The sequence below is a fragment of the Choloepus didactylus genome, chromosome 15, assembly GCF_015220235.1.
Source record: "Choloepus didactylus isolate mChoDid1 chromosome 15, mChoDid1.pri, whole genome shotgun sequence".
Taxonomy (NCBI): domain Eukaryota; kingdom Metazoa; phylum Chordata; class Mammalia; order Pilosa; family Megalonychidae; genus Choloepus; species Choloepus didactylus.
In genome coordinates, this window is record NC_051321.1 from 66,899,130 (window position 1) to 66,916,586 (window position 17,457).

Here is a 17,457-nt window from a genome sequence, read left to right on the forward strand (position 1 = left end):
AAAATTTCAGTTAAAAAAAATCTGAACGCTCACTACATGCCATTTACTTAAAGAAGGTCTGTTTTACAGATGAGGGAACCCAGGTTTTAAGTGGCTGGTAACTGCCCTGTTACAGAGGTAATAAATAAATGGGCTGGGATTCAAACACAGGTCTGGCCAGCTCCAAAGCCCATAAACTTAATCACAAAGTTTTTCTGGTTGATAACTCAGAATATAATGTGAAGGAATTAATGGTCCAATTAGTTTACTAGAGAAGTAAAAAAAGTAACCACATCACATCAAAAGGTAAGCAAGTTTGTGCGTGCTTCTTTTACTACTCATCTAATTAAATTTTTTTTTAAAAAGCCTTGCTTTACATGGGATGCCAGCAATTATGTAACCAAGCATATATCAAAACTACTATAAGAGATTCCATTCTAGGGTCCCTAAGAATAAGCAGTCAGTTCTAGTCTAACAATTAATTATAAGATTGAATTTTCAGATCCTTGATAGAAAACAAACACTGAAAAGTACTCATGGCCTGCATGGTAATGTCGGACTTCAGATTAAAATAAAAATATCCTCAACTGAGTTTCAGCAAAATAATTTTATTTCTAACACAAAGAACACATATACATCCAGTATGTGCTTATCTGGCACATTTATTCACAAATGACTTCCAAATTACAACATTTGCTTTTATATTTAAGCCTATAACAAAGTTATCTTGGTTGAGATAAGAAAAATGCTTTTAGACAGACGGCATTCTGAATGGGATTGGTTACAGCTGAATTTGCTTTAGTAAGATTAGTTCTATACATTTATTAAAGCTTTGAAAAGCTACTACTTTTTGCAACTAATACTTCCAGATGAAAAGGAATGCAGCAATATCAGCTTGTAGTCCAGAGAAATTTCATTAGTTTTTCTGGTGATGGAAACCATTTATCCACTGTATTCAGAGAAAGAAAAACATTAGAATTCCTGCTAAGAATCAAAATTACATCCAACATGTAATACAGAATAACATACTTGCCCTATGGGTCCTACTACAGATGATCTTAAAACAACACACACACATGCAAGTCACCACAGCAAAACCAGGTAATTTGGTCACAGTGATTTCTTTTGAGCTTCCTTAGTCTTGATGCTAATCCTATAGAAGTATAATTTTCAAATTTGTTTTTTAAGTGGCAGAACCCTTTTCTCACCAGAAGAAGCTTACAGAGAATTCTAACATCTAAATGTGGAGAGAGGCAGCCTGTGGTCAAATGGGGACGTGGAGCCCAGCCCCCTCAGCTGACCCCACAGTGTCTGTGAGGCCTCTACACAGAACTCAGAGGAAAAACTGGGTCACACTGTGAAAACTGCTGTGCTAGTACGCTGCCAGTAAAGGTGCTGAGCAGCCCATTCTTTCTTTCCCACGTACACCATGGAACTCTAAAAAGGTTTCTCTTTCCGTCTCTTCACAGGTATGTAAGTAAACACCACAATTTTTAATGTAATTTTACTAGAACCTAGATCTTACCATCTGTTGGGAGTGTACAGGCAGATGCACACAAGGGTGGTGTGGTAACTAAAATAAAATATCAATAATATATTAGTCTAATCCCAGGGTAAAAAAAGCTAAGAAAGTATACTGACACAAAAATTAAAAGAATCTGAACAGAAGACAAACGATCCCATTTTTAAGTCTTAAAAATAATTTATAACATACAGGAACAATACAAGGTTTTGCTCTACTGCTAAGAGACACTAAGAAATTAAGACTCCTGGCTTTTATGACACACAGGAGACTACAATTTGTAACAAAAGAAGAATAAAAACTAATTTTATGTACATAATGATATATATATATAAACACACACACACACATATATATATATAATGTGAACAAAAGTGCTCTCATAGAAGACTTAACGACTGGCTTTTCCTTTCCTACTTTTCTATTTCATCTATCTTTAAGTGTCAGGATTCATACGTAAATAAAGACAAATCTATTTACTGGCTTCATCTTTAAATTGTCCTTTTTTCCTTCTACTACCCCATTTATAAGCCAGTTCTCATTTTCTTTGTTTTCTATAACATTATAAATGAGAATAATTTGACTTAGTTCTATCTTTTGGCTAATCCAAATCAGATAATGAAAATAGTACAAAAACAGCATTATTTCCTTGATGAATGGCTTATTACCTAACATTAAAGTCTTTTTTAGTATTACAAACCACTCCTACAAATAGCACCCAAAAATTTATAATCCCTTGCTATAACCAGGCCAAGCAAATTCCCATTGGTTCTTTTCTTTAAAAATGGTTTGTGATAGGTAAACAGGCACTGGGTTACCCGGTACATTCTGGAATTGAGTTAGGTTGACTAGGACCACTCCTCAGCTTCTCCCCTCAAATATGTATTTGTATATGTTCATGGTTTGCTATTTCAAGACTTTACATAGTAATATGTATACAGGAAGTACTCAAATGTTTGTTAAAAGAAGTACTTCTCTCTCCATTTGGCACCATATTTTTTCCACCACCAGGAATTGTTTTGTAAAACAAAAACTTTACATACAGAATCCACAATGGCTTTGGCAGAGTCCGGCTCACACTTGAAGGGGCTGTCAGACACTGTTGTATTCATGCTATTAAATAACACAAAAGTAATCATAAGTCACAGGAACAAAAATTCTATCTTAAGAGTTAAAAAATAACCAGGTGACATTGAAGTTTAGTTTAGTTAAAAGCTTTCTCACCTATATTAAACATTGTAACTACTTATTTGGGCAAGCTACAGCTATTCTTGTGGTCAGTTTTACTTACAGATTTAATTCAATTCAAATTGCTTAACAAGTTCTGATTTAAGAACTTGAGATGGAAGGCCCTGTAATTCTCACTGAAATAGCTGAGAAATGCCTATTAAAATGGGACATTTCTTTCCTAATTAGAAAAAATGAAGGGAAAAAAAGCCCAAAAACCCAGTTCCTATCACTGTTAGTGAGAAATTTGAGACACATAATCCTGGCAGAGTGATACCTAGTTCAACACTTGTGAAAAATAATTTGGTAAAATGTGTCCAAAACCTTTAAAAAGTTCATATGCTTTGACAGGGAAATTCTACTTCTAAGAACCCAATCCAAGATCTAAAAAATGATCTAGAAAGATGTTCACCAAATACCATTTCACTATTATAATTTCAGAGAAAAATTGGTGGTAATCAAGATGTCCAACAATAAGGAATGATCAAAAATGGTTTCTCTACAATTTGGAATATTACACAGAGATGGGATATTATATAATATTATAAAAATACTATTTTTTAATGACATGAGGAAATGCTTATAACATAGTGTTAAAACAAACTGTGTATACAATATGGTCCTCATTACAAAAAAAAAAAAAAAAGCATTATATATACATACAACGGACTGGTAAAAAGAAAAACTCCAAATGTGAGTAGGGGTAGACATTTCTGGAAACAGCATGGTTATGGGCGGGTTCATTGTTTTTTTTAAATTTTTTTTCATATCCATAGTTCAAAATTTCCTATATATTAATTATCATAGTACACTATATGGGTATTTTCATCTATTAAAATGAAAAAGGGAAATACCTGCATTTACCTGATAACATATATTAAGGCCATTTCCATAGAATAAATAAGACATCACAAAATAGAGAAATTAACTTAAAAGCAAAGTACTACATTTAAACATTTTCACACAAATGTATAAATGCGTTCGGTTTTTCTGCTGTGTGTGGAGGGACAATGTTTTCATTTTATAGGACATTTTCCTGATTCACAGAATAAAATATTTCTAGGAGAACTATTTTTATACATTAGGATTTTTCTCATACTCAGAAGAAAATTTTTACTTCCCAGATAAATTTCAACATTAAAAAAAAAAACAAAATAGGCCTACCTCCACTCTCCAAATGGTTGTCTCCAAAGGCAACCCACTACTTTTGGTCTTTAGTAACATCCCAGAAAAAAAATTTTAAATACAAATAGATGCTAAGATGTGTGTGGGTGTGGGTATGTGCATTTCATTTGCATAGTTGGGATCAAACTAAACATACTATTATGGACTTTGCTTTTCTTACTTAATATATTTGGGACATGATTCCATGTCAGCATATATAGATCTAATTTTTTTAAAAATGTGCCACAAACTGTTCTATTATATGGTGTACTTAACCATGACATTTTGGTTGTTTCTACCTTTTTGCTATTATAAATGATGCTGTAATGAACATTTTTATATATATATCTTGATGAACTTTTTGGAATGTATCTATAAGATACCTTCCTAGCAGTGGTGCTATGAAGAAAAATACATTTATTTTTAATTTTTGGACTAGATTTGCCAAATTGCCCTTCAGAAAAGCTTTATCTATTTATACTCCCATGAATTACATATGTTCCTGGCATCCCTGGCTATCATCCAACTTTGAAAATGTTTGCAAATCTATTGGAGAGTGTTCTAGTTTGCTAATGCTGCAGAATACAAAACACCAGAGATGGATTGGCTTTTATAAAAAGGGGGTTTATTTGGCTACACAGTTACAGTCTTAAGACCATAAAGTGTCCAAGGTAACACATCAGTAATCGGGTACCTTCACTGGAGGATGGCCAATGGTGTCCGGAAAACCTCTGTTAGCTAGGAAGGCACGTGGCTGGCATCTGCTCCAAAGTTCTGGTTTCAAAATGGCTTTCTCCCAGGACGTTCCTCTCTAGCAAGCTTGCTCCTCTTCAAAACGCCACTCACAGCTGCACTGAGTTCCTTCTCTTTGAGTCAGCTCATTTATATGGCTCCACTGATCAAGGCCCACCTTGAATGGGTGAGGCCATGCCTCCATGGGAATATCTCATCAGAGTCATCACCCACAGCTGGGTGAGGTGCATTCCAAGCAAATCTAATCAGCACCAAAAGGTCTGCCTCACAAGACTACATCAAAGTTAATGGCATTTGGGGGACACAATACATTTAAACTGGCACATTCCACCCCCTGGACCCCAAAATGACATTATCTTTCCATATACAAAATACATTTCATCCCACAATATCACAGAAACTTATATCATTTCAGTAACAAAAGTTAAGTACAAGATCCTATCAAAATCAAATGTAGGCATGGTCAGTCCTAAGGCATACTTTTCCTTTAGCTTTGGATCTGTGGACTTTGAACAAGTTATGTGCTTCCAATATACAAAGGAGGGACATTCATAGGATAAACATTCCCATTGCCATAAGGAGAAAGAGTAAGGAAAACAGGGTTAACAGGACCAAAACAGTTCCTAAAACCTGCAGGACAAACTCCATTAGATTTCAAAGTCTGAGAGTCATTTACAGAACAACGTTGCATCCTTGGGGATGCAGAGAGTGGGAGTCTAACCCTTTCTAAGGGCCTTTGTGGCAGCCCTTTCCTCTCCAAACACTTGGGTGAGTGCTCCAACATATCCAAACACTGGGGAGACCACCTTCTCGGCCCCACCCTCCTCAAACATCGGGGCAGCTCCCGGATTCCCTTCCATCTCCGGGGCACATGCTCAACCCCTTCAGAACAGTGTGGTGGCAGCCAGGCTCTCCCCAATTCGCTGGGAATGTGCTCCACCCTCTTTGGGGCTTGGGGTGGCAATACATTTCCTGAGCATCTAGAAGGAAGGCCTGCCCTCGACTTCCAGGGCAAACTCACCCTTTCCATGCTTGTGGGCCACTCCGTTCTCCCAGCCGAAGACCTCTTGACTCCAGACCTCAATCTCCATGGCTCTGTCTTTGAAGAAATTTTTCCTTCAGTTTGTTCCTTGTCTGTCTTCTCCAGTCCAGACTGGCAATGGCTCTGTCTGTAAAGATCTCGCAAAAATTCTGCTGGCTTCACATGAAGCATGCAGGTGTCAAAGCCATCAGACAACAGGAGTTTCCACAAATCCTTTCTGGATAATTCCATCTCCAATCTTGGCTTGTACTGAAATGGCAGCTGGGTTCCATGTTTGGTTACATCCTCACATTGGGCTGTAGCTTCTGGGATTCCACCCCTTGGAAGCCTGTAATTTTCCAAGCCATCAGCTTCTGGTTTCTTTGAACCTAAGAGTTCAGTTCAAAGTTTATCTCTCTCTGCTCGCATTTTACTATAAGCTGCAAGAAGAAGCCAGGGTACATCCTTCACACATAGTCTGGAGATCTCCTCAGCTAAGTATTCCAGGTCGTCACTTTCAAATTCTTCCTTCCATCTAACAGCAGGACTCAATTTGCCAAATTTTCTGCCACTTTTAAACAAGGATCACCTTCCTCCCAGTTTTCAACAACACATTCATCATTTCTGCTCAAGTCTTTATCAGAAGTATCTTTAGAGCCCATATTTCCATAAATAGTCTCTTTAAAGCAGTTTTGGCCTTTTCTATCAAGCTCCTCACAATTCTTCCAGAATCTTCCCCTTATCCATTTGAAAAGTCGTTCCAACATGTTTGGTATTTGCAAACTCAGCAGCAAAAGCACCCCACTTCTCTGGTACCAAAATCTGTTCTAGTTTGCTAATGCTGCAGAATGCACAACACCAGAGATGGATTGGCTTTTATAAAAAGGGGGTTTATTTGGCTACACAGTTACAGTCTTAAGGCCATAAAGTGTCCAAGGTAACACATCAGTAATCGGGTACATTCACTGGAGGATGGCCAATGGCGTCCGGAAAACCTCTGTTAGCTAGGAAGGCACGTGGCTGGCGTCTGCTCCAAAGTTCTGGTTTCAAAATGGCTTTCTCCCAGGACATTCCTCTATAGCAAGCTTGCTCCTCTTCAAAACGCCACTCACAGCTGCACTGAGTTCCTTCTCTTTGAGTCAGCTCATTTATATGGCTCCACTGATCAAGGCCCACCTTGAATGGGTGAGGCCACGCCTCCATGGGAATATCTCATCAGATTCATCACCCACATCTGGGTGGGGTGCATTCCAAGCAAATCTAATCAGCACCAAAAGGTCTGCCCCACAAGACTACATCAAAGTTAATGGCGTTTGGGGGACACAATACATTCAAACTGGCACAGAGAGTAACATTATCTTGTTGAATTGCATTTTACATTATGAATGAAATTGTTCATCTTTTAATATATAAACTGCCTTTTCCATTTTTCCCCCTGTATTTATTGAGTTGCTAATCTTTTCCTTATTGACTTGAATACCTATTTGTAAACTAAAGAATTTAGCCCTTTGTCATGTGAAAAAAGAAAATTGAAAAAATCTTCCTCTGATACATAAAAAATAATATAGTAACTAAAGCTTTCCTTTATGGATTTTGAGTTTTCTGTTCCATTTGGAAAGGTCTTCCTTATTATAAGCTAATAAATAAATTCACCTATGCTTTTTTCTAGAACTTTTTTTTAATCCATTTTATTGAGATATATTCACATACCATGCAGTCATACAAAACAAATCGTACATTTGATTGTTCACAGTACCATTACATAGTTGTGCATTCATCACCAAAATCAATCCCTGCCACCTTCATTACCACACACACAAAAATAACAAGAATAATTAGTGAAAAAGAGCAATTAAAGTAAAAAAGAACACTGGGTGCCTCGGTTTGTTTGTTTGTTTCCTTCCCCCATTTTTCTACTCATCCATCCATAAACTAGACAAAGGGGAGTGTGGTCCATATGGCTTTCCCAATCACACTGTCACCCCTCATAAGCTACATTTTTATACAATCATCTTCAAGATTCATGGGTTCTGGGTTATAGTTTGATAGTTTCAGGTATCTACCGCCAGCTACCCCAATTCATTAGAACCTAAAAAAGGTTGTCTATATTGTGCGTAAGAGTGCCCACCACAGTGACCTCTAGGCTCCTTTTGGAATCTCTCTGCCACTGAAGCTTATTTCATTTCCTTTTTCTAGAACTTTTTTTAACATTAAAATCTTTTATCTATCTGGAATTAAACATTGGTATAATATACTATGTGCCAGCAAATAGCACATAATTAACAAAAGGGTGTTCAGTGGGCTGGATGTTACCATACCCTTTAAAAAACAAAGCAAAAACAAAAGAGTACCTTTTAAAAACAGAACAAAACCAACAGAACATGTTGGTGGTTGCTGGTTTGCATCTCTAATGTAAGAAGTATGAGAAGTGAGACAGAAATCAAGTCTTATTTCCTTCCTAATTAGCCAGTTGGACCCAAACCACTGATCTGCACCACCTTCTTTACTATAAGCTAAATTCCTATACATCTTTAGTTCTACTTCAGGTCTACTAAACTCTAACAGAATTGAGTAATTTCTCTTTCTTCTTCAATATCAAACCTTTAGTCAGTAAAACGACATGAAGCAACAATAATTAACACTTCTTCCTACACCACTACCCTTACTTTTTTCAGAATTTTCCTGGCTATTCTAGCAAGCAAATTTTTCTAGATGAAAAGATACATTATGCTCTTGAATGTTGTTCAAGAGCATAATATATCTTTCTATTCATCATCTTTTATCCTCCTCAATAGAGTATTTTTTTATCTTCATTTTATTGAGATATATTCACATACCATGCAGTCATACAAAACAAATCGTACTTTCGATTGTTTACAGTACCATTACATGGTTGTACATTCATCACCTAAATCAATCCCTGACACCTTCATTAGCACACACACAAAAATAACAAGAATAATAATTAGAGTGAAAAAGAGCAATTGAAGTAAAAAAGAACACTGGGTACCTTTGTCTATTTGTTTCCTTCCCCTATTTTTCTACTCATCCATCCATAAACTAGACAAAGTGGAGTGTGGTCCTTATGGCTTTCCCAATCCCATTGTCACCCCTCATAAGCTACATTTTTATACAACCGTCTTCGAGATTCATGGGTTCTGGGTTGTAGTTTGATAGTTTCAGGTATCCACCACCAGCTACCCCAATTCTTTGGAACCTAAAAAGGGTTGTCTAAAGTGTGCGTAAGAATGCCCACCAGAGTGACCTCTCGGCTCCTTTTGGAATCTCTCTGCCACTGAAGCTTATTTCATTTCCTTTCACATCCCCCTTTTGGTCAAGAAGATTTTCTCCGTCCCACGATGCCGGGTCTACATTCCTCCCCAGGAGTCATATTCCACGTTGCCAGGGAGATTCACTCCCCTGGGTGTCTGATCCCACGTAGCGGGGAGGGCAGTGATTTCACCTTTCAAGTTGGCTTAGCCAGAGAGAGAGGGCCACATCTGAGCAACAAAGAGGCATTCGGGAGGAGGCTCTTAGGCACAACCATAGGGAGGCCTAGCCTCTCCTTTGCAGCAACCGTCTTCCCAAGGGTAAAACCTATGGTAGAGGGCTCAACCCATCAAACCACCAGGCCCCTATGTCTGTGGTCATGTTAGCAACCATCGAGGTGGGGTAGGCGAATATCCCTGCATTCTCCACAGGCTCCTCAAGGGGGCACTACATCTTTTTTTCCTTGTTTTTCTTTTTTTTTTTTTTTAACTTTCCCTTCTTTTTTAGATCAACTGTATGAAAAAAAAGTTAAAAAGAAAACAAACATACAATAAAAGAACATTTCAAAGAGACCATAACAAGGGAGTAAGAAAAAGACAACTAACCTAAGATAACTGTTTAACTTCCAACATGTTCCTACTTTACCCCAAGAAAGTTACCTAATATAGCAACATTTCTGTGAACTTGTTCCTACTATATCCATCAGAAATTAACAGACTATAGTCATTCCTGGGCATCCCGAGAACGTTAAATACCTTATCTGTTCTTCTTGGATTATTGTTCCCCCTTCCTTAATTGCTCTCTATTGCTAGTTCCCCTACATTCTACATTATAAACCATTTGTTTTACATTTTTCAAAGTTCACATTAGTGGTAGCATATAATATTTCTCTTTTTGTGCCTGGCTTATTTCGCTCAGCATCATGTCTTCAAGGTTCATCCATGTTGTCATATGTTTCACGAGATCGTTCCTTCTTACTGCCGCGTAGTATTCCATCGTGTGTATATACCACATTTTATTTATCCACTCATCTGTTGAAGGACATTTGGGTTGCTTCCATCTCTTGGCAATTGTGAATAATGCTGCTATGAACATTGGCGTGCAGATATCTGTTCGTGTCACTGCTTTCCGACCTTCTGGGTATATACCGAGAAGTGCGATCGCTGGATCGAATGGTAACTCTATATCTAGTTTTCTAAGGAACTGCCAGACTGACTTCCAGAGTGGCTGAAACATTATACAGTCCCACCAACAATGAATAAGAGTTCCAATTTCTCCACATCCCCTCCAGCATTTGTAGTTTCCTGTTTGTTTAATGGCAGCCATTCTAACCGGTGTTAGATAGTATCTCATTGTGGTCTTAATTTGCATCTCTCTAATAGCTAGTGAAGCTGAACATTTTTTCATGTGTTTCTTGGCCATTTGTATTTCCTCTTCAGAGAACTGTCTTTTCATATCTTTTGCCCATTTTATAATTGGGCTGTCTGCACTATTGTCATTGAGTTGTAGGATTTCTTTATATATGCAAGATATCAGTCTTTTGTCAGATACATGGTTTCCAAAAATTTTTTCCCATTGAGTTGGCTGCCTCTTTACCTTTTTGAGAAATTCCTTTGAGGTGCAGAAACTTCTAAGCTTGAGGAGTTCCCATTTATCTATTTTCTCTTTTGTTGCTTGTGCTTTGGGTGTAAAGTCTAGGAAGTGGCCGCCTAATACAAGATCTTGAAGATGTTTTCCTACATTATCTTCTAGGAGTTTTATGGTACTTTCTTTTTTTTTTTTTTTTTTTTTAATCATCATTTTATTGAGATATATTCACATACCACGCAGTCATACAAAACAAATTGTACTTTCGATTGTTTACAGTACCATTACATAGTTGTACATTCATCACCTAAATCAATCCCTGACACCTTCATTAGCACACACACAAAAATAACAAGAATAATAATTAGAGTGAAAAAGAGCAATTGAAGTAAAAAAGAACACTAGGTACCTTTGTCTGTTTGTTTGCTTCCCCTACTTTTCTACACATCCATCCATAAACTAGACAAAGTGGAGTTTGGTCCTTATGGCATTCCCAATCCCACTGTCACCCCTCATAAGCTACATTTTTATACAACTGTCTTCGAGATTCATGGGTTCTGGGTTGTAGTTTAATAGTTTCAGGTATCCACCACCAGCTACCCCAATTCTTTAGAACCTAAAAAAGGTTGTCTAAAGTGTGCGTAAGAGTGCCCACCAGAGTGATCTCTCGGCTCGTTTTGGAATCTCTCTGCCACTGAAGCTTATTTCATTTCCTTTCACATCCCCCTTTTGGTCAAGAAGATGTTCTCCATCCCACGATGCCGGGTCTACATTCCTCCCCGGGAGTCATATTCCACGTTGCCAGGGAGATTCACTTCCCTGGGTGTCTGATCCCACGTAGCGGGGAGGGCAGTGATTTCACCTTTCAAGTTGGCTTAGCCAGAGAGAGAGGGCCACATCTGAGCAACAAAGAGGCATTCAGGAGGAGACTCTTAGGCACAAATACAGGGAGGCCTAGCCTCTCCTTTGCAGCAACCGTCTTCCCAAGGGTAAAACTTATGGTAGAGGGCTCAACCCATCAAACCACCAGTCCCCTATGTCTGTGGTCATGTTAGCAACCATGGAGGTGGGTTAGGCGAATACCCCTGCATTCTCCACAGGCTCCTCAAGGGGGCACTACATCTTTTTTTTTTTTTTTCCTTGTTTGTCTTTTTTCTTCTTTTTTTTTTTTAACTTTCCCTTCTTTTTTCAAATCAACTGTATGAAAAAAAAAGTTAAAAAGAAAACAAACATACAATAAAAGAACATTTCAAAGAGACCATAGCAAGGGAGTAAGAAAAAGACAACTAACCTAAGATAACTGCTTAACTTCCAACATGTTCCTACTTTACCCCAAGAAAGTTACGTAATATAGCAACATTTCAGTGAACTTGTTCCTACTACATCCATCAGAAATTAACAGACCATAGTCATTTCTCGGCATCCCCAGAACGTTAAATAGCTTATCTGTTCTTCTTGGATTATTGTTCCCCCTTCCTTAATTGCTCTCTACTGCTAGTTCCCCTACATTCTACATTATAAACCATTTGTTTTACATTTTTCAAAGTTCACATTAGTGGTAGCATATAATATTTCTCTTTTTGTGCCTGGCTTATTTCGCTCAGCATCATGTCTTCAAGGTTCATCCATGTTGTCATATGTTTCACCAGATCGTTCCTTCTTACTGCCGCGTAGTATTCCATCGTGTGTATATACCACATTTGATTTATCCACTCATCTGTTGAAGGACATTTGGGTTGTTTCCATCTCTTGGCAATTGTGAATAATGCTGCTATGAACATTGGCGTGCAGATATCTGTTCGTGTCACTGCTTTCCGATCTTCCGGGTATATACCGAGAAGTGCAATCGCTGGATCGAATGGTAGCTCTATATCTAGTTTTCTAAGGAACTGCCAGACTGACTTCCAGAGTGGCTGAACCATTATACAGTCCCACCAACAATGAATAAGAGTTCCAATTTCTCCACATCCCCTCCAGCATTTGTAGTTTCCTGTTTGTTTAATGGCAGCCATTCTAACCGGTGTTAGATGGTATCTCATTGTGGTCTTAATTTGCATCTCTCTAATAGCTAGTGAAGCTGAACATTTTTTCATGTGTTTCTTGGCCATTTGTATTTCCTCTTCAGAGAACTGTCTTTTCATATCTTTTGCCCATTTTATAATTGGGCTGTCTGTACTATTGTCATTGAGTTGTAGGATTTCTTTGTATATGCAAGATATCAGTCTTTTGTCAGATACATGGTTTCCAAAAATTTTTTCCCATTGAGTTGGCTGCCTCTTTACCTTTTTGAGAAATTCCTTTGAGGTGCAGAAACTTCTAAGCTTGAGGAGTTCCCATTTATCTATTTTCTCTTTTGTTGCTTGTGCTTTGGGTGTAAAGTCTAGGAAGTGGCCTCCTAATACAAGGTCTTGAAGATGTTTTCCTACATTATCTTCTAGGAGTTTTATGGTACTTTCTTTTATATTGAGATCTTTGGTCCATTTTGAGTTAATTTTTGTGTAGGGGGTGAGGTAGGGGTCCTCTTTCATTCTTTTGGATATGGATATCCAACTCTCCCAGCCCCATTTGTTGAAAAGACCATTATGATTCAGTTCAGTGACTTTGGGGGCCTTATCAAAGATCAGTCGGCCATAGATCTGAGGGTCTATCTCTGAATTCTCAATTCGATTCCATTGATCTGTATGTCTATCTTTGTGCCAGTACCATGCTGTTTTGGCAACTGTGGCTTTATAATAAGCTTCAAAGTCAGGGAGTGTAAGTCCTCCCACTTCGTTTTTCTTTTTTAGAGTGTCTTTAGCAATTCGAGGCATCTTCCCTTTCCAAATAAATTTGATAACTAGCTTTTCCAAGTCTGCAAAGTAGGTTGTTGGAATTTTGATTGGGATTGCATTGAATCTGTAGATGAGTTTGGGTAGAATTGACATCTTAATGACATTTAGCCTTCCTATCCATGAACATGGAATATTTTTCCATCTTTTAAGGTCCCCTTCTATTTCTTTTAGTAGAGTTATGTAGTTTTCTTTGTATAGGTCTTTTACATCTTTGGTTAAGTTTATTCCTAGGTACTTGATTTTTTTAGTTGCTATTGCAAATGGTATCTTTTTCTTGAGTGTCTCTTCAGTTTGTTCATTTCTAGCATATAGAAACATTACTGACTTATGTGCATTAGTCTTGTATCCCTCTACTTTGCTAAATTTATTAGCTCTAGTAGCTGTATCGTCGATTTCTCAGGGTTTTCTAGATATAAGATCATATCATCTGCAAACAATGACAGTTTTACTTCTTCTTTTCCAATTTGGATGCCTTTTATTTCTTTGTCTTGCCGGATTGGCCTGGCTAGCACTTCCAGCGCAATGTTGAATAACAGTGGTGACAGCGGGCATCCTTGTCTTGTTCCTGATCTTAGAGGGAAGGCTTTCAGTCTATCACCGTTGAGTACTATGCTGGCTGTGGGTTTTTCATATATGCTCTTTATCATGTTGAGGAAGTTTCCTTCAATTCCTACCTTTTGAAGTGTTTTTATCAAAAAGGGATGTTGGATTTTGTCAAATGCTTTTTCAGCATCTATTGAGATGATCAATTGATTTTTCCCTTTTGACTTGTTAATGTGTTGTAATACATTGATTGATTTTCTTATGTTGAACCATCCTTGCATGCCTGGAATGAACCCCACTTGGTCATGGTGTATGATTTTTTTAATGTGTCTTTGGATTCGATTTGCAAGTATTTTGTTGAGGATTTTTGCATCTATATTCATTAGGTAGTTTTCCTTTTTTGTAGCATCTTTGCCTGGTTTTGGTATTAGATTGATGTTAGCTTCATAAAATGAGTTAGGTAGTGTTCCATTTTCTTCAATGTTTTGAAAGAGTTTGAGTAAGATTGGTGTCAGTTCTTTCTGGAAAGTTTGGTAGAATTCCCCTGTGAAGCCATCTGGCCCTGGGCATTTATTTGTGGGAAGATTTTTGATGACTGATTGGATCTCTTTGCTTGTGATGGGTTGGTTGAGGTCTTCTATTTCTTCTCTGGTCAGTCTAGGTTGTTCATATGTTTCCAGGAAATTGTCCATTTCTTCTACATTATCCAGTTTGTTACCATACAGTTGTTCATAATATCCTCTTATAATTTTTTTAATTTCTTCAGGATCTGCAGTTATGTCACCTTTTTCATTCATTATTTTGTTTATATGGGTCTTCTCTCTTTTTGATTTTGTCAGTCTAGCTAGGGGCTTGTCAATCTTGTTGATCTTCTCAAAGAACCAACTTTTGGTGATATTTATGCTCTCTATTGTTTTTTTGTTCTCTATGTCATTTATTTCTGCTTTAATCCTTGTTATTTCTTTTCTTGTATTTGGTTTAGGATTGGTTTGCTGTTCATTTTCTAGCTTCTTCAGTTGATCCATTAGTTCTTTGATTTGGGCTCTTTCTTCCTTTTTAATATATGCGTTTAGTGCTATAAATTTCCCCCTTAGCACTGCTTTTGCTGCATCCCATAGGTTTTGGTATGTTGTGTTCTCATTTTCATTCGTCTCTATATATTTAGCAATTTCTCTTGCTATTTCTTCTTTAACCCACTGATTGTTTAGGAGTGTGTTGTTTAACCTCCAGGTATTTGTGAATTTTCTAAGTCTCTGATGGTTATTGACTTCTAATTGTATTCCATTGTGGTCAGAGAATGTGCTTTGAATAATTTCAATCTTTTTAAATTTATTGAGGCTTGTTTTATGTCCCAGCATATGATCTATTCTGGAGAAAGTTCCGTGAGCACTAGAAAAGTATGTGTATCCTGGTGATTTGGGATGTAATGTCCTGTATATGTCTGTTAAATCTAATTCATTTATCAGATTGTTTAGGTTTTCAATTTCCTTATTGGTCTTCTGTCTGGTTGATCTATCTATAGGACAGAGTGATGTGTTGAAGTCTCCCACAATTATTGTGGAAACATCAATTGCTTCCTTTAGTTTTGCCAGTGTTTCTCTCATGTATTTTGTGGCACCTTGATTGGGTGCATAGACATTTACGATTGTTATTTCTTCTTGTTGAATTGCCCCTTTTATTAGTATGTAGTGGTCTTCTTTGTCTCTCAAAACATCCCTGCACTTGAAGTCTATTTTATCTGAGATTAATATTGCTACACCTGCTTTCTTTTGGCTGTAGCTTGCATGAAATATTTTTTTCCATCCTTTCACTTTCAGTTTCTTTGTGTCCCTGTGTCTAAGATGAGTCTCTTGTATGCAACATATTGATGGTTCATTTTTTTTGATCCATTCTGCGAATCTATATCTTTTAATTGGGGAGTTTAATCCATTTACATTCAACGATATAACCGTGAAGGCATTTCTTGAATCAGTCATCTTATCCTTTGGTTTATGTTTGTCATATTTTTCCCCTCTCTCTATTAATATTCTTTATTGTACCCATACCGAATCTCTTTAGTACTGAACCTTTCTCCAAGTCTCTCTGTCCTGTCTTTGTTTCTCTGTCTGTAGGGCTTCCTTTAGTATCTCCAGTAGGGCAGGTCTCTTGTTAGCAAATTCTCTCAGCATTTGTTTGTCTGTGAAAAATTTAAGCTCTCCCTCAAATTTGAAGGAGAGCTTTGCTGGATAAAGTATTGTTGGCTGGAAATTTTTCTCACTCAGAATTTTAAAGATATCGTGCCACTGCCTTCTTGCCTCCATGGTGGCTGCTGAGTAGTCACTACTTAGTCTTATGCTGTTTCCTTTGTATGTGGTGAATTGCTTTTCTCTTGCTGCTTTCAGAACTTGCTCCTTCTCTTCTGTGTTTGACAGTGTGATCAGTATATGTCTCACAGTGGGTTTATTTGGATTTATTCTATTTGGAGTTCGCTGAGCATTTATGATTTGTGTATTTATGTTGTTTAGAAGATTTGGGAAGTTTTGCCCAACAATTTCTTTGAATACTCTTCCTAGACCTTTACCCTTTTCTTCCCCTTCTGGGACACCAATGAGTCTTATATTCGGATGTTTCATATTATCTATCATATCCCTGAGGTCCATTTCGATTTTTTCAATTTTTTTCCCCATTCTTTCTTTTATGCTTTCATTTTCCATTCTGTCATCTTCCAGGTCACTGATTCGTTGTTCAACTTCCTCTAGTCTTGTACTATGAGTGTCCAGAATCTTTTTAATTTGGTCAACAGTTTCTTTAATTTCCATAAGATCATCCATTTTTTTATTTAGTCTTGCAATGTCTTCTTTATGCTCTTCTAGGGTCTTCTTGATTTCCTTTGTCTCCCGTACTATGGTCTCATTGTTCATCTTTAGTTCTTTGAGTAGCTGCTCTAGGTGCTGTGTCTCTTCTGGTATTTTGATTTGGGTGCTTGGGCTTGGGTTATCCATATCGTCTGGTTTTTTCATATGCTTTATAATTTTCTGTTGTTTTTGGCCTCGTGGCATTTGCTGAACTTGATAGGGTTCTTTGAGGATTTGTAGACCAATTGAAGTCCTTATCTCTAATTTATCAGATCTACAGCTTCGTGGAGTACACTTTCTCTAACTAACCAGCAGGTGGCGTCCACGAGCCACCTGTTCTCCACAAGCCAGTATCACCCCTGCTTAGCCTTTTTGCTGAGTGGGGGAGTGAGTCTTGTGGGGTCCAATTGGTGTACCAAGCTTGCGTGTGTAGTTGGTGTTGCCTGCCCTGTATATGGGGCGTGTTTCTGGGCAGTCAGGGAGGGGGGGGTGGCCCTAACAATCAAATCTCCCTGGTGATCCTAGAGTTTTAAAGCTGCTGCAATAGTCTAATCCTTCAGTTCAGTCCTGCCACAGTTTGTCTCTGCCACTGACCCACAAGTCCTTGGTATTGGCGTATGGCTCCTGAGACTTGCAAGTGGGCCCCTCTTCCAGGCTGTGCACCCCGGGTCCTCTGTTGAGGGATGACTATGCTATGTCACAGGTGAGTGCCGTCCCCCCAGGGCA

At 37.9% G+C, this 17,457-nt stretch overlaps 1 protein-coding gene across 1 annotated transcript in view; it reads right to left on the bottom strand.

Moving 5' to 3' along the window:
- Positions 1-1,564: 1,564 nt before the first annotated feature.
- PPA1 (inorganic pyrophosphatase 1) overlaps positions 1,565-17,457 on the bottom strand; it is a 39,947-nt gene continuing 24,054 nt past the window's right edge. The window contains exon 9 of the mRNA XM_037804734.1: positions 1,565-2,614. Within this exon, the coding sequence (XP_037660662.1) occupies positions 2,461-2,614 (154 nt within the window). The 3' untranslated portion in view covers positions 1,565-2,460. The remainder of the gene's footprint in view (positions 2,615-17,457) is intronic.